This window comes from Ceratotherium simum, chromosome 3, assembly GCF_057802395.1.
Source record: "Ceratotherium simum simum isolate JZ-2026a chromosome 3, ASM5780239v1, whole genome shotgun sequence".
Lineage (NCBI taxonomy): Eukaryota > Metazoa > Chordata > Mammalia > Perissodactyla > Rhinocerotidae > Ceratotherium > Ceratotherium simum.
Window position 1 is genome coordinate 53562887 of NC_141902.1, and position 21863 is coordinate 53584749.

A 21863-nucleotide genomic window follows, 5' to 3' on the forward strand; every position below is an offset into this window, starting at 1 on the left:
GCTCATACTGCACTTCACCCTTCACCCCCTAAAACCACCCTTTGCCCCCATCCCTGCAAAACTTTTTCCCTGGTCTGTGACTTTCTTTCCAGCCTACTCCTGTCAGCAGCTTCTCAGTTAAATCTTTCTAAATTGTGTTAAGAAGAGATGTGTAATTCCTCACTTCTTGGTGAAATCACCACTCCATCTTATTCTCTCCCATTAAGAAAACAAAAACAGGGGCCAGCCCGGTGGCATAGTAGTTAAGTTTGCTCTGCTTTGGTGGCCTGGAGTTCACAGGTTTGGATCTCGGGGGCAGACCTATGCACCTCTCATCGAGCCATGCTATCGAAACATCCCACATACAAAATAGAGGAAGATGGGCACAGATGTTAGCTCAGGGCTGATCTTTCTCACCAAAAAGAAAAAATAATAAAATAAAAATAACCCCCACATTCTTAAACGTTATTTGGACACTGCCATTTCTTGCCATGCTTCAGCATTGTTTGAAGTGAAAGGTTTTCTCTGCTTACCATCACCATGTACATCCTTCATGGTTTGACTTGGATGTCACCTTTTCTATGAAGTCTTTCCCAGAGATATCAATTGCTTCCTCCTTTATGTTCCTATAGAGTGCTTTTATTTATATCATTATTTATAGCAGTCTATGTTTTGGTTATTTATATTCTTTCTGTCATACTAAATTATGAGCTTCTTGAAGGATAGGACCCTATATCTTGTTTATATCTCTGTCCACAGATCCAGCATATGAAGTAGTTATTCTGTAATTATTTGAATAATGGGTATATACCAAATTAGTCAAAATTTTTCGTCTTGACTTTTGTAGCCCACCATAATTTAGTTCCATCCTACCCTTTTCAAATACTGTTTCCTGCTTCTCATAAGCATATGCTCACTGCTTCATTGAGGCTCTTCTCTTCAAAGAGCCTGTGTAAGCCCCAATAATTTCTATTTTTGTATTTTCGATTTTGATTTCTTCTTACTTCTTTAGCATCATTCAACATTTGTGACTACTTATTCATAAGAAAAAGATCGTCATTTTAAATTATTGGCAAAAATTAGTTTAAAATGTTAAATGTGCTCCTGTCAAGATTTGAAATCTTATTTAGCAGTATGGTTTAATTCTACATTTAGCTCTTACAGATTGTTAAATTTTGATAAGATATTAGGCATGTTAAAGCGGATATCTTTCCACATATAAAAATATTAATCGTCTGTAAGTTGGCTTCTATCACTTTAAAAAAGAGAGAACTCTCAATTCACAAAGTTCCCATCTCCAAGGAAACCTAGAGGCTGCTTGAATTTCAGTTTTGGAAACCAGAAGTTTAAATAACAGTAATCTCTAAGAGTAGTTTGTAAATTTGAAGCCTTAAAAGTTGACAGATTGATTACTTGAAGAAGTATCAAAAACAAAAATTGTGGAGGTTTGTTTTCCTTGCACACTTTTTTTTAACTTCTTTTGACACTTTTCAGTTAACCCAACAATAATTACTGTACTTTTGATGATGAAAGATTTTGTGAAATGCTTTAATGATAAATGATTACTTTCTGAGCATTAAAATTTCTTCATAAAGGTAAGTTCAGAAACAACATGCCTAGAACCTTAGACTAGTATCAGTAACTAAAAAGGATAGTCAACTCTCAGATTTGACAACTCCATTCAGATGGCATTGGATCAGATGCTGTCTGTCAGCGTCTGCCCTATTCTATCATTAAGGTGTCCAGGATTGGTGGTCATTTCTAGTCACTAAGGAGAAATTTTATGCCTAGTCAAGATTCCTGTAAAAATCACACTAGCGTATACTTAATTTGTATAGTAATCTGCTATTAACAAAGTTGTGTCCTAGTCCAGTGGAAAAATAAAATAAAATATATTCTGTTCTCATTATTTCTTATTCCTTTAAAAAATCCTGTACTTTTATTTCAAAAGTGGCAAATGATTGTTTTATAAATATTTAAACCATACAGAAATTTATAACACAAAAGGTGAGAGCTCCCAAGCCAGTGCTGTAAATCTTCACCCTACAATTTCAATCCCAAATTAAGTGTATATTTTTCTGTATTTTCCCCATGCATATATAAATATAAGTTGTTTTACAGAAAAGGATCGTATTGATAACAGGCTTATTTGCAACCTGCTTTTAAAAAAATGATCTGAACTTTATCAGGTTGTACAGAACCTACCTCATTTTTAAAGGCTGCTTAGCAGTTTATTTTATGGCTAATACCCTAAATTTATCTTAGTTGTAAAAATTAAAGCTTGATCAAAAAGGGAAAAAACATTCGAGTTCAGATTTTACCATTCACTTCTACCCTCCTTAGTTGTACATATAACTCTGTAAAGTTATTATTATTGTTATTAATTTTTTTGTGTGAGGAAGACTAGCCGTGAGCTAACATCCGTTGCCAATCCTCCTCTTTTTGCTGAGGAAGATTGGCCCCGGGCTAACATCCATGCCCATCTTCCTCTATTTTATATGGGACCCTGCCACAGCATGGCTTGACAAGCAGTGCCTTGGTGTGTGCCCGGGATCCGAACCTGCGAACCCCGGGCTGCCGAAGTGGAGCTCGCGCACTTAACCGCTGCGCCACTGGGCCGGCCACATTAATTAAATGTTGACTATTTGAAAGTTCCAGTAAACAAAATATGAGAAACTAAATGCAAACAGTATAAATTTTTAAAAAATATTTTTACATAAATTATTTAATCTTCACAAATGGTTTTAATTTTAATTTTATTTATTTATTTTTCCTCCAAAGCCCCAGTAGATAGTTGTATGTCATAGTTGCACATCCTTCTAGTTGCTGCATGTGGGATGCCTCAGTGTGGCTGGAGAAGCGGTGCGTCGGTGCGCACCCGGGATCTGAACCCGGGCCGCCAGCAGTGGAGTGCGCGCACTTAACCGCTAAGCCACGGGGCCGGCCCCAAGCAGTATACATTTGAATTAATCTTTAGGTTTCTATATTCAGACTATTCAAATAAACAAACACATAGGGACAGAGATTGGATTGGTGGTTACCAGAGGGGAAGGGGGGAGGGAGGAGGGTGAAAGGGATAATTCGGTACATGTGTCTGGTGATGGGTTGTAATTAGTATTTTGGTGGTGAACATGATGTAATCTATGCAGAAATAGAAGTACAATGATGTACACCTGAAACTTTTACAATGTTATAAACCAATGTTACTGCAATAAACAAAAAATTTAAAAAAATGAATAAATAAATGCACCAATTAAAAAAAAAAAAAAGTAACTGATGATCCCCTTAAAAAAAGAATACAATGTTTTCAAAGGTCTAACATGTCCATGGTGATGGTATTTATGTTTTATATTTAAAAAAAAGTTGTGGCTTGCTTCTAATTTGTAACAGAGCCAATTTGGAGTCTTTGCTCATCCAGAAATGAGATGTGTCTCTACTTAGGAGGATTGTCTTTTACATCCTATTGTAAATTTTTATAGTTTTTTGCATGTAGGTCTTTTTTGGTTGATTCCTTTAGATTTTCTTGATAGAATATATTTTATGTAATAGATAATTAGCAATATCTTTATATCTCATATTTCATGTTGCGATGTAAATTCCAGAGTCCATGTGTCCATACTAGAAATGTTAGACATTTTTGCAGTGTACCCTATGCTTTGTAGTACTATCTTCCTAACCAGTTGAAACTGATTCCCAGATACTCTTTAGGCTTGCCAGGATAGGTACACCCTCCATTTTGCTACTGGCCAAGATAATAACACAATCATGGCTAGAGCAGTAAAGTGTCTGTAATATATTGAACTCCACCCAGTTTGTACTGATAGGAGACCTGAATAGATGTTAGACGTGTTTTTCTTTGATGACTAATACTTAGGAATTTTAAAGTACTTTAGACAAGACAAACAAGAAAATCATTAAGTTCATTGAGTAATAGAAACCTATTATTTGAGAGAGATTTATCTTTTTTTGAAAGTAGAATTAAGAAACTGAAACGTCCAACTCCCCAAACTCTAATCCTCCATAGTAGAGGAGAGTCTGTTTGCTGTCATAAGATTTTATGCCAAAGAAACTTAGTCCTTTATTTCTATACTTTAAGGTTCTGTAGGAACAGTTGATTTTATGCCCTTCTTTGACTCTAAGGATTTTGTTTATTTCTAGATATAAGGGAAAATCTTAAACATTATATGCCTTATGTATGTTACTGCTCCTCTAGAAAAGGAATTAATAATTACAGCCATTATACCAAGTACTCTGCTAAGTAGGTACTCTCATTTATCCCTCAAAGCAATTTTACGAGGTAGATACTATTATTACAATTTCATAGACGAGAAACAGTCTTAGAGAGTTTAAGTAATCTGCCCAAGGTTACACAGCTACTGAGGGGCAGAGTCAAGACTTGAACCCACATCTTTTTAGTACACAAATGAATGACAACTTTGCTTGACTGTTTACTCCTTTTTGTTAGTGATCCCACTTAAACATGGAAAATCACCTTTCCTGTTTATCACTCAGTATCCTTTGAACATTTTATTTTCCATAATGTTTTCTCATAGTTCTTAGATTTGCTGTAGTTTTTTTGGTTATTATTGTAATGCCTTTATTTTCTCTAGCTTCCTAAAATATTTTGAAAATATTTTATGACTTCTAATCTTGAAATCTTCCTCTTGGTGGTTTAGTCTGTCAGCTAGTTCTCTCCTCTAAATCATTTGAGGTCAAGTTTGTACTCACGGGGGGACAAAGCCTCTTCATTCACAGAGTAAGCCTTAGGTGATATAGTCAGCCCGCGTGAAAGTCTCTAAATGTAAACATGGTGCTATCTATGCTTCTCAGTTCCCCTTTACCCTTTCAGAGGAGATAGTGATCCTGGGCAGACCTCTCAAAGCAACTTTCAGAGTCTGACGGTTCTAAACTCCATTGTACTATACCTTCATTCTTTTTAATACCATGAGCAATAATATCCAGAGCAACATGGAATGGAGGATGTTCCTGAATCGCCTCACATGGATATCCCATGTCCAGTTCCTCTCAAGTCATTGTATCTATGATATCTGTTTAGGTTAAGGAGTAGAGTGAACACCTTTGGAATTAGGTCTCTTAATCCAATCTTCATTCACCATATAAATCATTCTTAATGCAATGACTTTTAAATGCAACCATAAGACTGACCCTGTGACTCTAGGAAATAATAAGACACTATCCCATTTTCTTCTGTGCTCTGATAACATTGTATCTATACTTGCCTTTTATAGAACTTTTAGTGAATTATCTGTAATTATTTATTTATTTCATCTTGATTCCTTTGGTCGACAAGAATTCAAATGAGTCTTTTGATAATAGCTAACAGTCTTTCTTCTGAACTTTGTTGCCTATTCAGGGTAGGCATGCCTGATCATTGGTCTTTTTTCATGTTTTTATTTTACATCTAGCATGCTAAAATAAGTTGAGTTTAAGTCTTGGCAGTTTCACAGTAGTTATTCTGAGTATAATTTTCTTCTTTCTGCCAGGTCTCAATCTGCCAGTTAAGTATTACTTGCTAATAAATTTATCAAGGTTCCCTCCCTCCTTTTCATAATTGAGTATATTATTAGATTGTGTGCTCCCACTACATGTAAGAGCAGAAATCTCTCTTTAAGAAATTTAATTTATTTTGGGCACTTTGCTAATATAGTTATGAGCCCAGAATAATGCCTACTGGGGGAAATATCTTTCTTGCTAATGAAATTTTGACTATTCAGAATATGTAACAAGGCATATTGTCCATACTGTCTGGCTATAAGTAGTGGTAGTTACAAAGCATTTAGGTAGTAGGAGAGAGTATTCTGTCGGGTACTTGATTTAATATTCTTGAACTTAAAATAAATATCAGTAAAAGAGAATTAAAAGTTTAAAACATGCTCTAAGTAATATCCTTGTGGTACAAATATTAATTTTTTCCACTTAATTATATGAAAAAATATGAACAGTGGACATATTTCTAGTTCATTTTCTGATAATCTAAAACTTTTATAGAAAAATGCAAAATCATCTAAATGGATTTCTCTTGAAATCTTGTTCCTTTAGAGTTCTGTAAAGTTAATCATCAAATTTTTATTTAAACTTAACAAGTACTTATATTTATCATTGGTAGTGAAGGTTCATACCAATAATAATGACCGTTTCTAAACCGTATTACAGTTTAGAAGTAGAGTTCCTCAAAGTTGTGTTGTAATCTTAATGAGTTTTTAGCCCCCTTATGCTCATTTAAGCTTAATTTATAATGTAAATTGCCAAATCCTAACCCTAATTTTTAGTTTTGAAAGTTAGCATTTTTTGTTATTGTGCTTTTTCATGCAAGGTTTACTACTAGTGGTGTATCCTACACTAATATCAGTAGTTGGTGTGCTGCCATCATGACGTAGCAATAAAATCATTGGATCAAACCAGTACAAAGAGGGACTAGTTATTATGGTTTCAGTATTGAAACAATGTATAATAGCAAACCATTCATACTGTGGCCAAAGAGATAGATACATCTAGTACATACTTGCCTCCTTTGTAAATTAGATCAGCCAATAATTTTTACAGAAGTGAAAGACTAAATTATGATTTTACCAAATAGCAAATAGTTCAGAACATTCTTTATTGATCCTTTGTTTTAGTTTTGTTGCTGTTTTAAAGAATGCAGTACTGGCATTTATTTCTTTTTATGAACTTACTCCACTTCTTTTTCTCAGTTCAGCATAGAGGGTGAATTTGTACTTCCTTGGTGGGAACATCTCAGGTAATATGGGATGTTAATTTTGCATTTAATGACTGCATGACATGATAACTCAGAGAACAGTTACTGGTGTACAAATACACACAACACCATTTACCACCTCTCTCCTTTTCTCTCCCCCCCCTTCAATTAGGCAGACAAAATTCACCGAAAACCAGAGCAGAGTTAACCATAAAGAGTTCATTGTTTTGGCTTTGGGGCATAAACTGTTGGAAAAGAAATTGAGTTTAGTAAACTATGCTATGAATCACTTCTTTGTAAATTCGCTTATCTGTCCTTTTGGCAAGTTTTCATTGCGTCTCAGGATCTCCATTACCAAGAGCCAGAGGGTGACTTAGTAATTAAGGATGAATGTAAAACATTTTTTTTTTCTTCAGCATATAAAGACTGTTTTCCTTAGAGATCCAACTCAACACAACTCCTGGGAGACGTGGACTTCTGGAAGAACCCCAGATCTTTCCAAATGACGTGACTCTTTTGATGCTGATCAAAAGAGGGGTCCATAGTTATCTGATGCCCAGAAATCCTGATACTTTCCCTCTTGATATTTTGACAACAGCTTTATGGAGATATAATTCTCATACCATACAATTCTGCCTTTTTAAGTGTACAATTCAGTGGTTTTTAGAATATTCACAGAGTTGAACGCCATCACTGCTAGCAATTTTAAAACATTTTCAGTTCACTGAAAATAAACCCTGTTCTCTTTGGCTATCACACCTCGTTCCTCCTATTATCCCCAGCCCTAGGTAATCACTAATCTACTTTCTATCTCTATAGAGTTGCCTATTCTGAACATTTCTTACGAAAGGAATTGTACAATATGTAGTCTTTTGTGATTGGTTTCTTTTACTTAGCATAGTGTTTTTGACGTTCTTATGTTGTAGCATGAATCAGTACTTTATTTCTTTTGATTACTGAGTTATAATCCATTGTATGGATTTATTTATTCATCAGTTGATGGACATTTGTATTGTTTACGCTTTTTGGCTATTATGACTAATAGTGCTGTGAACATTTGTGGATAAATTTTTGTGTGGATGTATGTTTTCGTTTCTGTTGGGTGTGTACTTAGGACTAGAATTGTTGGATCATGTGGTTACTTTGTGTTTAATCTTTTGAGGAACTGCCAAACTGCTTTCCAAAGTGGCTACACCATTTTACGTTCCCACCAGCAATGTATGAGGGTTCCAATTTCTTTACGCCCTTGCCAACACTTTTTATCAGTATTTTTTATTATAGCCATCCTAGTGGGCTCCCCTTGAATCTTAAATCACATATACCTGTGCCTTATCATTGTAACTTGTGTTTTCTTGCATTTAATTATGGTGATCCTTGTCTGAATGGCTACTGCTTGTAGTTGGCTCATTGCTGTGCTGGTACATTCACCCATCTTTGTGTTCCTCCTTTTCTACTGATCCGGCTTGATGGCTCCAGATGGGGCTTGATGGCTGATCTCCGATGCAGCATCGCCTGCCCTTATAAATAAAAATAATAGAAGATAGAGGTTTTGATAGCTTTGTATAGAAATAGGCTGTTTCATTTTCAAATTACCATCATCTGTTCTGATAATAGTTATATACTAAAATAAAGTGGGAGACCTGTGAGGTCGTATATTCCTATAACTGTCATTTGCGGAGTAGAAAAAATATTGCTACCAAATATCTTTTTTTCTTCTCTTTCTAAAAGGAAGTGGTTTAAAAGTGCATGTTAAGTACAGAACTAATTTATGGTGTTAGAAGTTAGAATAGTGGTTACAGCTCTTGGTGGGTGGAGTAACTGGAAGGGGATTTCTGAGATGCTGTTTATCTTATGTTTCTTGATCTTGGAACTGGTTACATAGATGTATTCACAATTCATCAAGCTATAAACTTGGAATATGGGTGTCTGTGTTATACTTCAATAAAAATTTAAGTTAAAAATGTTAACATTGTTTAATCATATTTTGCACTAGTAAAGCTCTTCATTTATAACATTAACTTCCTTTCTAATGAATATGTTCCATTTTGAGTCATGTTATTTGCTACTTTTACATTATTAACATGCTTGTATGTAAATTGCATTGATGTAGATGCTTTAATTTCAAGTCCCCTTGTTCAGCAGCTCATAATTTCAGATGTTGAATGATTTAGATACACTTAGATTAGCTGTAGGAAGTTTGATTTTGTGTTCTGCTGTGCTGCTTTAACTGAGTGATCTTCAGCAAGTCACAGTGTTGGCTTGAGTCTTTCTGTATGTATGTAAAACTTTCTGAAATGCACTAGTTGTGCCCACTGTCTTATCGGCGAGTTCACATTCTCATTAGAGAATAGAGTAGTGTGAAGGAAAGAACCATGGGAAAGAGAAGCTGTATTCATACTTATAGTAACCATTTGGTGTACAGAAAATATTTAATATAATTAACCACTTTAAGATGTGATATACCAGGATAAAACATTGTTGACTGATCAAAGTCTTTGCAATTCTGATCCTTTAATCTGTTTTTACTGTAATAAAGAAGAAATTGTTTGATTTTGACCAAATATGTTATGTTGCTAAACGTAGGAAGATATACAGTAAGATCAGTTTTTGGTTAATAGAAGTTTTCAAGTAGGCTTATGTTCTGTGATCTTTACTGTATTTCTAAAAATTGGGTATATGGGTAGATATATCAGAGAAAAATGTTTTCTAAGAACAGTAAAATGACTCATTTTATATCTTGATGAGGAAAAAGCAGTTCTGCCCTATTACAGGAACGTTCTCAGTGGAATCTGAGAACTCTTTAATTAAATAATATAATAAAACACATTAACAATTTTAATATCTGATTGTGTCTTCTAGGCCTTCCTTAAACTTTCCCATGTCTCAATGGACTCCTGAATATAACAAGCTCTATACCTTAGAAGTGGATATGAAGAGTGAGATTGCTTCTGATGCACCAAAGACACAGGAGAGTCTGAAAGGGATCCTCTTGCATCCAGAGCCCATTGGGGCAGCCAAAAATTTTCCTGCAGGAGTTGAGATGATTAATAGTAAAGTGGGGAATGACTTCTCTCATTTGTGTGATGATTCTCAAAAACAAGAAAAGGACATGAATGGTAACCAACAAGAGCAAGAAAAAAGTGTTGTTGTGAGGAAAAAACGCAAAAGCCAGCAGGCTGGCCCTTCGTACGTGCAAAATTGTGTTAAAGAGAACCAGGGAATATTAGGATTGAGGCAACACCTAGAAACACCAAGTGATGAAGATAATGATTCCTCTTTTAGTGATTGTCTTTCTTCTCCTTCATCTAGTCTGCATTTTGGAGATTCTGATACTGTGACTTCAGATGAGGATAAAGAAGTCTCTGTAAGACATTCCCAGGCAATTTTGAGTGCTAAAAGTAGAACTCATAGTACACGGTCCCAAAAGTGGCCTCGGACTGAGACAGAATCCGTTTCAGGATTGTTAATGAAAAGACCTTGTTTTCATAGCAGTTCATTAAGGAGACTTCCATGCAGAAAGAGATTTGTAAAAAATAATTCCTCACAGAGGACACAGAAACAAAAAGAGAGGATATTAATGCAGAGGAAAAAACGAGAAGTGTTAGCCCGAAGAAAATATGCATTGCTTCCCAGTTCTAGTAGTTCCAGTGAGAATGACCTCAGCAGTGAATCCTCTTCCAGCTCATCAACTGAAGGAGAAGAAGATTTGTTTGTTTCTACCAGTGAAAACCACCAAAACAATCCAGCTGTTCCCTCAGGTAAAAATGTTTCTTAAGTTGAGTAAAACATGGAAGCTATTGCATTGCGTTCATGCTTATTTTCTTCTATATTTTAGTGATTTTGTTGTAGTTAGAGGGAATATGAGGCTCTATTAGCTTCTATTTTTAAGCCATATAAATAACCAATTGTAGTATTAAACCATGACTCCACTTCTAAAATATGAATTTTAAAATTTTCTAAAATTTTAAGTAGAAAATTTTTAAATTTTCTATTTTTTGACAAAAATAAAGCCAGAGTTTTGTTTTTTTGGTTTTCTTTTTCTAGAAAAAACTATTTTCGCCATTTAATACTTATTAGGTAATATTTTATGAGTTGTTGATTTATGGTAGTTTTTTTTTCCTATTATCCTTCTTTAGTATGTTTAACTTTTATGAATACTTTTTCAGATAGCTGTGTGATGGATTTCTTTCACATTCAACCACAGTAAGAACAATTCTAGTCACTTAAAAAGACTACTTAATATTGTTTTTCCTTTAAGTATTCTATTCTTATTGTTTACTGTTACCTTGTCGTGTTCTTTATAACTGAAAAGTAATTTCAAGTATCTGAGAGGTAATTTTTATTCTAATACTGGAACACTAACTTTTAGTCCTGACAGTGCTCAGTAGAGCATGTGATTAATCAGTTAAAATTGAATTGATAGAGGATTAGCTTGAGTACATTCTCCTCCCCCACAGTAAAAGTTATATTTAACTAGAATAAGTTTATGTACAGACAGTCTCTGAAGTATAAGTCTGTTTCATATATACCATGTTTATAGTTTGTTGTTATTTATTTATTATTTTTTGCTGAGGAAGATTTGCCCTGAGCTAATATCTGTTGCCAGTCGTCTTCTATTTTGTGTGTGAGCTGCTGCCACAGCATGACCACTGACAGGCAAGTGGTGTAGGTCCATGCCCGGGAACTGAAACTGGGCCGCCGAAGCAGAACACACCAAACTTAACCACTAGGCTGCCAGGGCTGGCCCCAGGTTGTTGTAATTTAAAGGAAGCTGGAGTGAGCATTGAGGAGCAAAGTCAAAACTGAGGGAAAAGAGTAATTTCTTGTGCAAGTGAAAGGAAATGGGGGATAGGGAGAGCTTTTTAAAAGGCCAAGATCATGGTTTCTAATACTGACACAAAGATTTCCCAGTCTTTGCCTGATGTCCTGCCTGTTAAGGGCAGAGCCTGCTAGTCTGCTGTGCAGATAAGCTATTTCTCCCTCTTTTTCTCTTTTTATATGGATCCCTTCTTTTTCCAAGACTCCCTTTCCTCTTCCATGTCTATTTTTATCTCCTTGCCAGAACCCTGAGACCAGTAACTTTGTTCTTAATTTTAATCTTAGCCATGTTCGGTTCATTTTTTTTTACCTCTCCAAATATTTTTATAAAAAGAGCTCATTGAGATCACCTACAGCTGGGAGGAGGTTACAGCAACCACTCCCTGAGGTCTCTTGAGAATGAGGGAGGTGAGAATAGGAATTGTCTTCCTTAATTGTCATAGTTCACATTTTTCTCAGGTGGTTAGAATGTGAAGACTTTAGTTTTGGAAGAGGGAGCAGCAGAGCCCAATTTCTGCTGGAAATTAGTGAGGCAGGTTGTTTGATGATGTGAAGCAGAAGTTCCGAGGAGCTGATATTTGTAGGAGACCTGAGAATAGAGTAAATGTAAGTCAGTATCAGTGTCTGTTTCTAGGAAGAAAGGAGTTCACATATTCTCAGGTATTTAAGATAAATACAAACTCTTTAATTCGTTTTTTTCTGGTGAGGAAGATTGGCCCTGAGCTAACATCTGCTGCCAATCTTCCTCTTTTTGCTTGAAGAAGATTGTCCCTGAGCTCACATTTGTGCCAATCTTCCTCTTTTTTTGGTATGTGGAGTGCTACCACAGCATGGCTTGATGAGTGGTGCGTAGGTCCGCACCTGGGATCTGAACCTGTGAACCTCAGGCTGCTGAAGTGAAGCGCGCAAACCTAACCACTACACCCCTGGGCCGGCTCCTCTATAATTCATTTTTAAATCTTGTTTAATAGTTATTGTAGCATGTGGTTTTTTAATATCTTTCTTGGAAGAATTACATTATTTCAACTACATTATTTTCAGTCGTTACCCTTAAGTGTCTGTCTCTGGAAACACAAATCCAGAAATTGAAACCAGGTACTCTTGGTGTTTTCTGGTTTCTAGACCAGTGTTTTGTTTTAAACTAGTTTTTTTTTTTAAATAATGATTTAAGAATAACATTCACATGGTATGGAATTCTAAAAGTACCAAAAAAGTATAAAATAAAAAATAAAAGTTTACTTTCTCTTCTTAGGTCCCAGTCTTATTACCCAGAAGTAATCAGTTTAGCAGTTTGTTATGTCCTTCAGAAAATGTGAAACCATATGTAAGCATAAATAAATAATGTGGATTTTTTTTAGTATCAGTGTGTATAGTTATCTCATTTTTTAAACAGCTGCATAGTATTCCCTTTGTATGAATATTCCGTAATTTATTTAATCAGCTTCTGTTGATGAATATTTGCTGCATTGAACAGTTTTGTACAAACATTTTTGCTCATCTATGCAAGCATATCTTAAGGAAAAATTTCCAAAAGTATATATCAGAGGGTATACAGTTAAAAATTTGCTAGCTGTTGTTACCAGAATGCCCTCCAAGGAGTTTGCATCAAGTTCCTTTACCATCCAACAGTGGCTGATGTCATCATGATAATAAAAATACCTAGCATTTGTTGGATATTTACTCTGTGCTGGTAATGTTCTGTGTTTTCTATGTATTCTCATTTAATCCTCCCAACACTTTTATGAGGTGGATTCTGTCACCCTGATGTTACAGATGAAGCATTTGGAAAGCCATTTTAGGATGATTTATATTCAGAATAGTTAAACTGAAATATTGATGAGGCTTAGCTCTGTTATCAAGAAATCTCAGCTGTCAAAAAATTGGCTTCCTTAGGTTCTTAAGAAATAGAGTTTTCTTCTAGAAATATTTTTAATGCTGGCTTTCTGACTCCAAGTCCACTCTTTTAGTGTGTGTTAGAAATTAGGAGAGGGTTGGAATATCTCAAGTTTTAATTAGATTTATCTACTAAACTTTAATTATATGGTTTGTATGTATGGATATTAGTTACTTTGGAGCTACTGGGACAACTTTACATACACTATCCATCAACACTTACTGGCTGTTGCTGTAGTGAACTGACAGAATGTTTTACATGTTAAGTGTGCTGTTATACCTTCAAACTCTCTAAGGCACAACACTTGTAGATAAATAACTGGTTTTACTGAATCACCTAAGAATGAGTTATTTAAGTTAGTACATTACATTGTATAATAAACATTAGTTCATTTGTTGTAATCAGTAGATTTCTGGGAAATCCATATTTGCCTTTTGCTTCGTCATTATTAATTGTCTTTTAAATTTATTAGGGCTCTCTATTCCAGCCTGGAAAGCCAACGTGATATGTCACTTGGGTTGTTAGACATTGAGTTATTCCCAGTTAGGTTGAGAATTTATACGTCCTGTTTTGTTCCTGATAATATTTGCCAAACACTTAAGATATTTTAAAATAACCTAATTAATAGAAGCTAAGTTTGAGAGTAGACGTTAATTTTAAGATGTTAATTTTGGTGACGTATTTCTATGATCTATTCAGTGAGCCTTAACTGAACTGCTGCTTAAACTTTTATTTTATAATGCTAAAGCCTTAGGTTTCCCAATTAATTGTGGATATGTTGTTAGTGTTGTCGAGTCTATTCCAAGTCCTAGCGACCCTGTGTACAGCAGAGCAGAACCCTGCCCGGTCTTTTTTTTGCCATTCTCTCACCTCCCAGTGCTATATCAGACAATGCTCTGCTGCTGTTCATAGGATTTTCATGGCCAATTTTTTCATGAGTGGGTGGCCAGGTCCTTCTTCCTAGTCTAGAACCTCTGCTAAACCTTGTCCGTTACGGGTGACCCTGCTGGTATTTGAAATACTGGTAGCGTAGCTTTTCAGCATTACAGTAGCACGTAGCCACCAAGGTATGACAACCGACAGATGGGTAGTGTGGTTCCCTCACCAGGAAACACACCTGGGCTGTAGTGGCGAGAGTGCTGCATCTTAATCACTAGACCACAGGGCTGTCCAGTTGTGGATACGAGGACCTCCTTATTTATTAACTTTTTAATTAATTAAGTATCTATAGATTATATCTCCTCCAGACTTGAAAGAAATGTAAATACCATATATGCCTCCAAATAAGAGAGCCTGAATATGCCAGTCCCATTTTCCTACTGAGGAGAGAAAGAAATTTTGGCTGCCTTGAAATATACACTTTTAGGGCTGTGATTAAACTAGTCAAATGTCTTATAACTAAATTACTAATTTATTTGCATATATAAAATATTGAATAAATGTTAATTTGGAAATATTGCCTATTGGTACCCATATTTCCTGATAATAGTTTATTCACAGGCATCTTAGACATCAGAGACTTGGTAATTTTTTTTTTTTTTTTTTGTGAGGAAGATCAGCCCTGAGCTAACATCCATGCTAATCCTCCTCTTCTTGCTGAGGAAGACCTGCCCTGAGCTAACATCTATTGCCAATCCTCCTCCTTCCCCCCACCCCCAAAGCCCCAGCAGATAGCTGCATGTCATAGCTGCACATCCCTCCAGCTGCTGTATGTGGGACGTGGCCTCAGCGTGGCCGGAGAGCGGTGTGTCAGTGCGCGCCCGGGATCCGAACCTGGGCCGCCAGTAGGGGAGCGAGCGCACTTAACCGCTAAGCCACGGGGCCGGCCCAGAGACTTGGTAATTGCTATAGAACCATTTTTTAAGTCATCAAACACAATTTTCAATTTTCAAACACAGTGAGCATATCATCCTAATCTACTTTGTGTGAGATATAGTACTTGCTGACTCCATGAGTGATGCTAGAATTTTATTCCAAACTACAGATACTATTTTACCTTATATTAGGACTGGGAAATCCCTATTTCCCCATTTTTTTGTTTTTTTTAGTCCAATAGCTGTATATTTTTATTTATAGCTTTTTTAAAAAAATGTATCCCACAGCTGTATATTCATATTTTCCAAGTGTACTCCATACTGTATTGACTTAACTGTTTTAAAGGTTTGCTTAAGAAGATAACTCTTGGGGGCCGGCCCCGTGGCTTAGCGGTTAAGTGCGCGCGCTCTGCTGCTGGCGGCCCGGGGTTCGGATCCCGGGCGTGCACCGACGCACCGCTTCTCTGGCCATGCTGAGGCCGCGTCCCATATACAGCAACTAGAAGGATGTGCAGCTATGACATACAACTATCTACTGGGGCTTTGGGGGAAAAAATAAATAAATAAATAAAATTATAAAAAAAAAAAACAAAAAACAAGATAACTCTTGGAATTGTAAAGTTCTAATACCAGGAATTATATCTAAATCTGTGAATGTTTCTTTTCCTCTTTTTCCAAAAATATCATTGATAGTTTTTTTTTTAATTTTTATAAGGAAATTTTCACATATAAAAATAGAAGGATACAATGAACTCTCAAATATTCATAATCTAGCTTCAGTTTTCAACATTCTGCCATTCATATTTCATCTCTCATCCCTCACTTTTTTTTTCTGGAGAATTCAGAACAATTTCTAGACATGATACCATTTAGTTTGTTTTATATATTGCATATTTCCTGCAAACTAGTAGTTAGATCTAAAAGGTTGGTTTGATTCAGGTTCAGTTCAGCAACACTTTTTGGTGGTGCTGTGTACTTTCTGTTGCATGACATGTTAAAATTGATTAGAGGGTTCATGTGGTGTCATCCTGATCCTTCCACTATAAAGTTCCCCATCAACATTTCATATAATATTTTTAGCAGCTTTGATGATGTTGCCTAGATCCGTTATTTCATTAGGGGTTGCAAAATGTTCACCTTCTAATTCTATCATTCTGCTTACATTTATTAGCTGAGGTTCCTCTTTAAGGAAGAATTCTTTCTTCATCAACTAATTGGTTACTCTGAAATGCAGTCCATACAGGAAAGGTAGGATGAATGCTTGATTCTTTTTTTTTTTTTTTGTGAGGAAGATTAGCCCTGAGCTAACATCCGTGCTAATCCTCCTCTTTTTGCTGAGGAAGACCGGCTCTGAGCTAACATCTATTGCCAATCCTCCTCCTTTTTTTCCCCCAAAGCCCCAGTAGATAGTTGTATGTCATAGTTGCACGTCCTTCTAGTTGCTATATGTGGGACGCGGCCTCAGCATGGCTGGAGAAGTGGTACGTCGGTGCGCGCCTGGGATCCGAACCCAGGCCACCAGTAGCGGAGCGCACGCACTTAACTGCTAAGCCACCGGGCCGCCCTTGATTCTTTACCTTTATTTACCACTTTTCAGAATGAATTGGTACTCTAGCAATATACAAAGAGGTTTTTCATTTTCAAGTATTGTTATGAACTTGAGGGTTTTAGCGTAGTTGATGTGTTGCTATCTTTTTATTCTTTTTGACTTTTATTCAAATAGTTTCATCTTTGGCCAGTGGGAGCATCCGAGTTGGGTCTGTATACTTTTGATACCACCCCAGTAGTCTTGGATAACTTCCTTACTCTCTGATATAACAAGATGGTCCAGATTCATTCTTTACATTCCCTGCCCCAAGCCAGGAAACAACCATTTCTTTGCTCCTGATTTCCTTTTTTTGAGAAGTGATATGTAGAGGCTATAGACTGGGAATTAAGGTCTTCATTGCTCTATTGGGTTATCATTGCTTTTTGGCTTTTTTAATGTACAAAGTTAGGAATGTAAAGATTTTAGAAAGGGATAACTCATTAATTTATGAATATTTCCATTGAAAGTTTAGTATTAGGGTTTTTATGTAAGCTTGTGTTTTATGTTTGGATCTTTACTCTTACATTAAAAATCTTGGTGGAGCCCGGCCTGGGTCCTCGCGTGAGCTGCGGCCTCCGGTGCAGGATGGCTGCAGAGCCAGGTGGAGCTGTCCGGTGGCTCGCAGAACCAGTTCTCCAGCCCGAGACATGGCCCGGGGTCCCGGCCCGCTAGGCCAGCGTCGCCCTGACGTGGGTGCCATGCCCAAGAGAGGGAAGCGACTCAAGTTCTGGGCCCACGATGCCTGCTCCAGTCGAGTGACCGTGGCCAACTACGCCAGCTCGGATCCAGCCGTCATGAGGTCCGTATGGGTCAAGAAAGCTGTGGCCAATGTTGTCCAGCAGGAAGTAAAATCTCTCTGTGGCTTGGAAGCCTCCCAGGTTCCTGCTGTGGAAGCTCTTTCTGGGGCTGGTGAGCCCTGTGACATCATCAGTAGCAATGATGAGATGGATGCCCAGGAGGAGAGCATCCATGAGAGAACTGCCTCCAGAAAAAAGAAAAGCAGGAGGCACAAAGAAGACCTGACTGGGGCTGGAGGAGAAGAGAACCCCATGGATATATTATAGAGATGTCAGGGCTTCGTTAGTGTTGCTTAATGCCAGTCTAGTCCAAATCTCAGAAGTTTTTCTCTCCCCTTGATTTTATAATCCTGAAGAATAATTAGGAAAGCCTGAATCTGCGAGGTTTCAAAATGGAATTATTCTAGTCTTTTCAAAAATGGTTTTGGGACAATTGTAGATCCACATGCAAAAAATGTGAATTTAGACCTTTTACGTCACGTCAGACACAAAAATTAACAAAATGGGTCATAGACCAAAATATAAGAGCTAAACTATACAGCTTCTAGGAGAAACTCTCAGTGACCTTTGGTTAAGCAGAGATTTCTTAAGTATGTCACCAAAAGCATGACCCATGAAAGAAATTGCTAATTTGGACTTGATCAAAATTAAAGGCTTTTATGCTTTAAAAGACACCATTAAGAAAATGAAAAGACATGTTACTGACTGGGAGAAAATATTTGTAAATAATATATCTGATAAAAGACTTGTATTCTGAATATATAAAGAACTCTTACAACTCAACAATAAGACCAAAGTTCACATTAAACATGGGCAAAAGATTTGAATAGACATTTCATCAAAGTGGCTAATAAGCACTTGAAAAAATGCTCCACAATGTTAGTTATTATAGAAATGAAAATCAAAACCGCAATGAAATACTACTATGTATCCACTAGAACAGCTATGATAAAAAAGACAATAACAATTATTGGCGAGGATGTGGAGAAACCGGAGCCCTCATTTTCCTGTTGGGAATGTAAAATTGTACAGCCACTTAGGAAAGCAATTTGGCAGTTCCTTAAAAAGTTAAATATAAATTTACTATAGTACCTAGAAATGACGTTCCTAAGTATTTACCCAAGAGAATGAAAGTATATGTATATACGAAGACTTATAGACAAATGTTCATAGCAGCTTTATTTATAACAGCCAAAAGTGAGAAAAATCCAGATGTCCATCGACTGAAGAATGGAAAAACAAATTATGATATATTCATATGACAGGATACTACTCAGCAGTAAAAAAGAATGAACCTATTGATACACACAACGGCATGAATAAATCTCAAAATAAGTACACTGAGTGAAAGAAGCTAGACATGAAAGTGTATATAAGGTATGACTCCATTTATATAGAACTCTTGAAAATACAAACCAAGGCTGGCCCCGTGGCTTAGCGGTTAAGTGTGTGCGCTCCGCTGCTGGTGGCCCGGGTTTGGATCCCGGCGCGTACCGATGCACCGCTTCTCCGGCCATGCTGAGGCTGCGTCCCACATACATCAACTAGAAGGATGTGCAACTATGACATACAACTGTCTACTGGGGCTTTGGGGGAAAAAATAAATAAATAAAATTATTAAAAAAAAAAATACAAACCAATCCATAATGACAGAAGGCAGGTCAGTTGTCATAGGGCTATAGGGATGGGCATGGAGGGATGATGATTGACTGAAATGGCACGTGGGATCTTTTTAGGTTGTTGGATGTTCTAAAACTGGAGGGAGTGATGATTATAAATTTACTAAAATCAGTGAAATGTACAATTAAAATGGATGAAATTTTAGCTTTCAGAATATTCTTATTATGGGAAAATTCTTATCACAAACGTAGCTTGTAAAATGTTGGCTGACCTTTACATTGACAGGTGATAGTAATGAAGAGAGAGGAATGTTTAAAAAAAGAAGACATTCAGCACCAGATTTGTGAACAAGACAGCAAGAGAAGAAACGGAGCATAACTTTTTTTTTTTTTACCATCTTAACCATTTTTAAGTGTACGGTTTAGTGGTGTTAAGTATATTCACATTGTCGTCAAACAGATCTCCAGAACTTTTTCTTCTTGCGATCTGAAACCCTATACTCCTTTCCTCTACTCCCCACAGCCCTGGTAACCATCATTCTACTTTTTATCTCTCTGAATTTGACTACCTTAGATACCTCACATAAATGGAATCATATGGTATTTTTGTGTATGTGACTGGGTTTTTTCACTTAGCATAATGTCCTCAAGGTTTCTTCATGTTAAAAGACGTGATAGGATTTCCTTCATTTTCAAGGCTGAATAATATTCCATTGTGTGCATATACCTCATTTTGTTTATCTGTTCATCCATTGATGGACATCTAGGTTGCTTTCACTCTTGGCTGTGAGCATGGGTGTGCAAATATCTCTTTGAGGCAAAATGTGAATTTTAAAGTATGAAAGTTATACCTCAGAAAAGCTATTTAGAAAAACAACTACTCTGACACAAGAATCTGTAAAAGGGGTTGACTAGATGGCTTCAAGATGTAACCTAAAATGTAAGACTATTTAAGGAAGGTATTAAAATTTAATTTGGGAAAAGAAAGGATTTTTCAGTAAAGGGTTTGGTGATAGCTAGTTAGCCATGGAGAGACAGAGCTGAATTCTATTTATAATCTTATCTAATGCCGTAAACAAAAATTAGTTCTAGATGAAGTAAATAATTGAGGCAAACACATTGAACCAAATATAATGGATCTCCATCCTCCAAATAAGAAAGAGCTTTCCAAACTTAGAATAATTTAGAAAATAACATGTACAGGGGCCGGCCCCGTGGCTTAGCGGTGGAGCGCGTATGCTCTGCTACTGGCGGCCTGGGTTCAGATCCCGAGCGTGCACCCATGCACCGCTTCTCCGGCCATGCTGAGGCCACGTCCCACATACAGCAACTAGAAGGATGTGCAGCTATGACGTACATCTACTGGGGCTTTGGGGAAAAAAAAAAAGAGGAGGATTGGCAATGGATGTTAGCTCAGAGCTGGTGTTCCTCAGCAAAAAGAGGAGGATTAGCACGGATGTTAGGTCAGGGCTGATCTTCCTGGCAGAAAAAAAAAAAAGAAAGAAAATAACATGTACAAAAAAAATTACAGCTGCATTGCATAAAACTAAAAAGCTGTGAGTTTCTTAAAAGAGTGTCATATCTTTTAAATGAAAACCTTGGAGAAAACATACAGCAAATGTATTACCTTTAGATATTAAAGGGTTGATATCTTATAGAATGTGAATATCTTATATAAGACCCTAAATCAATACCTTTAGATATTACAGGGTTAGTATCTCTATGTAAGATCATACAAATTCATAGGGGAATCACTAAGTTTGTAAGGAACACACAGATCGTAAAAGAGGAAATAAACATGAAGATGTGCAGATTAAGAGAGTAAGTACTGTTTTCACTATGTGTGTTTAACTCTGCTTTTAAAAACAAAAAACCTTTCCAGGCCAGCACGGTGGCACAGCAGTGAAGTCTGCACGCTCCCCTGCAGCGGCCCAGGGATCGCAGGGTCAGATCCCAGGTGCGCACCGACGCACCGCTTGTCAAGCCATGCTGTGGTGGCGTCCCATATAAAGTAGAGCAAGATGGGCATGGATGTTAGCCCAGGGCCAGTCTTTCTCAGCAGAAAGAGGAGGATTGGCATCGGATGTTAGCTCAGGGCTGATCTTCCTCACACACACACACACACACAAAAACACTTTTCATTTTGACAGATACTATTTTTATTTTTGTAATGAATTTCATAGTTTTCAAAGTCAAAATAAAAATTTTTGTCTATCAATTAGCTGACAGGCAGATGCCTTTTAAATGTTTTTTCTTTTTGTTTCCAGGAAGTATCGATGAAGATGTCGTGGTGATAGAAGCTTCCTCCACTCCCCAGGTCACTGCCAATGAAGAAATTAATGTTACCTCAACTGACAGCGAAGTGGAGATTGTGACAGTTGGAGAAAGCTATCGGTAAGATTTTAATTCCTAATTGTATATTTGAAATTTTAAATATAAATATTTAAACATATTTGTGCTGCAGATATTTGCATTCTTTTGCTTTTTTGTTTTTTTTGAGACCTAGTTTGAGTATGCATATACCAGATTAGTGGTTTTCAAATCAGGCTGCCTTAGACTCACCTGGTAAGATTATAAAGTAAAGATATACTGTTGCCTGGATCATATCCCAAACCAGCTGGACCAGAATCTCAGGG

At 36.7% G+C, this 21863-nt stretch overlaps 1 protein-coding gene across 8 annotated transcripts in view; it reads left to right on the forward strand.

Annotated features, from left to right (window-relative positions):
- Positions 1 to 21863, forward strand: part of RNF111 (ring finger protein 111) — a 73556-nt gene that overhangs the window by 19616 nt on the left and 32077 nt on the right. For all 8 annotated transcript variants that reach the window (XM_014780776.2, XM_087427872.1, XM_087427897.1 and 5 more), the window contains exons 2-3: positions 9557 to 10455; positions 21495 to 21621. In XM_014780776.2, coding sequence (XP_014636262.1) covers positions 9576 to 10455; positions 21495 to 21621 — 1007 coding nt within the window. In that variant the 5' untranslated portion in view covers positions 9557 to 9575. The remainder of the gene's footprint in view (positions 1 to 9556; positions 10456 to 21494; positions 21622 to 21863) is intronic.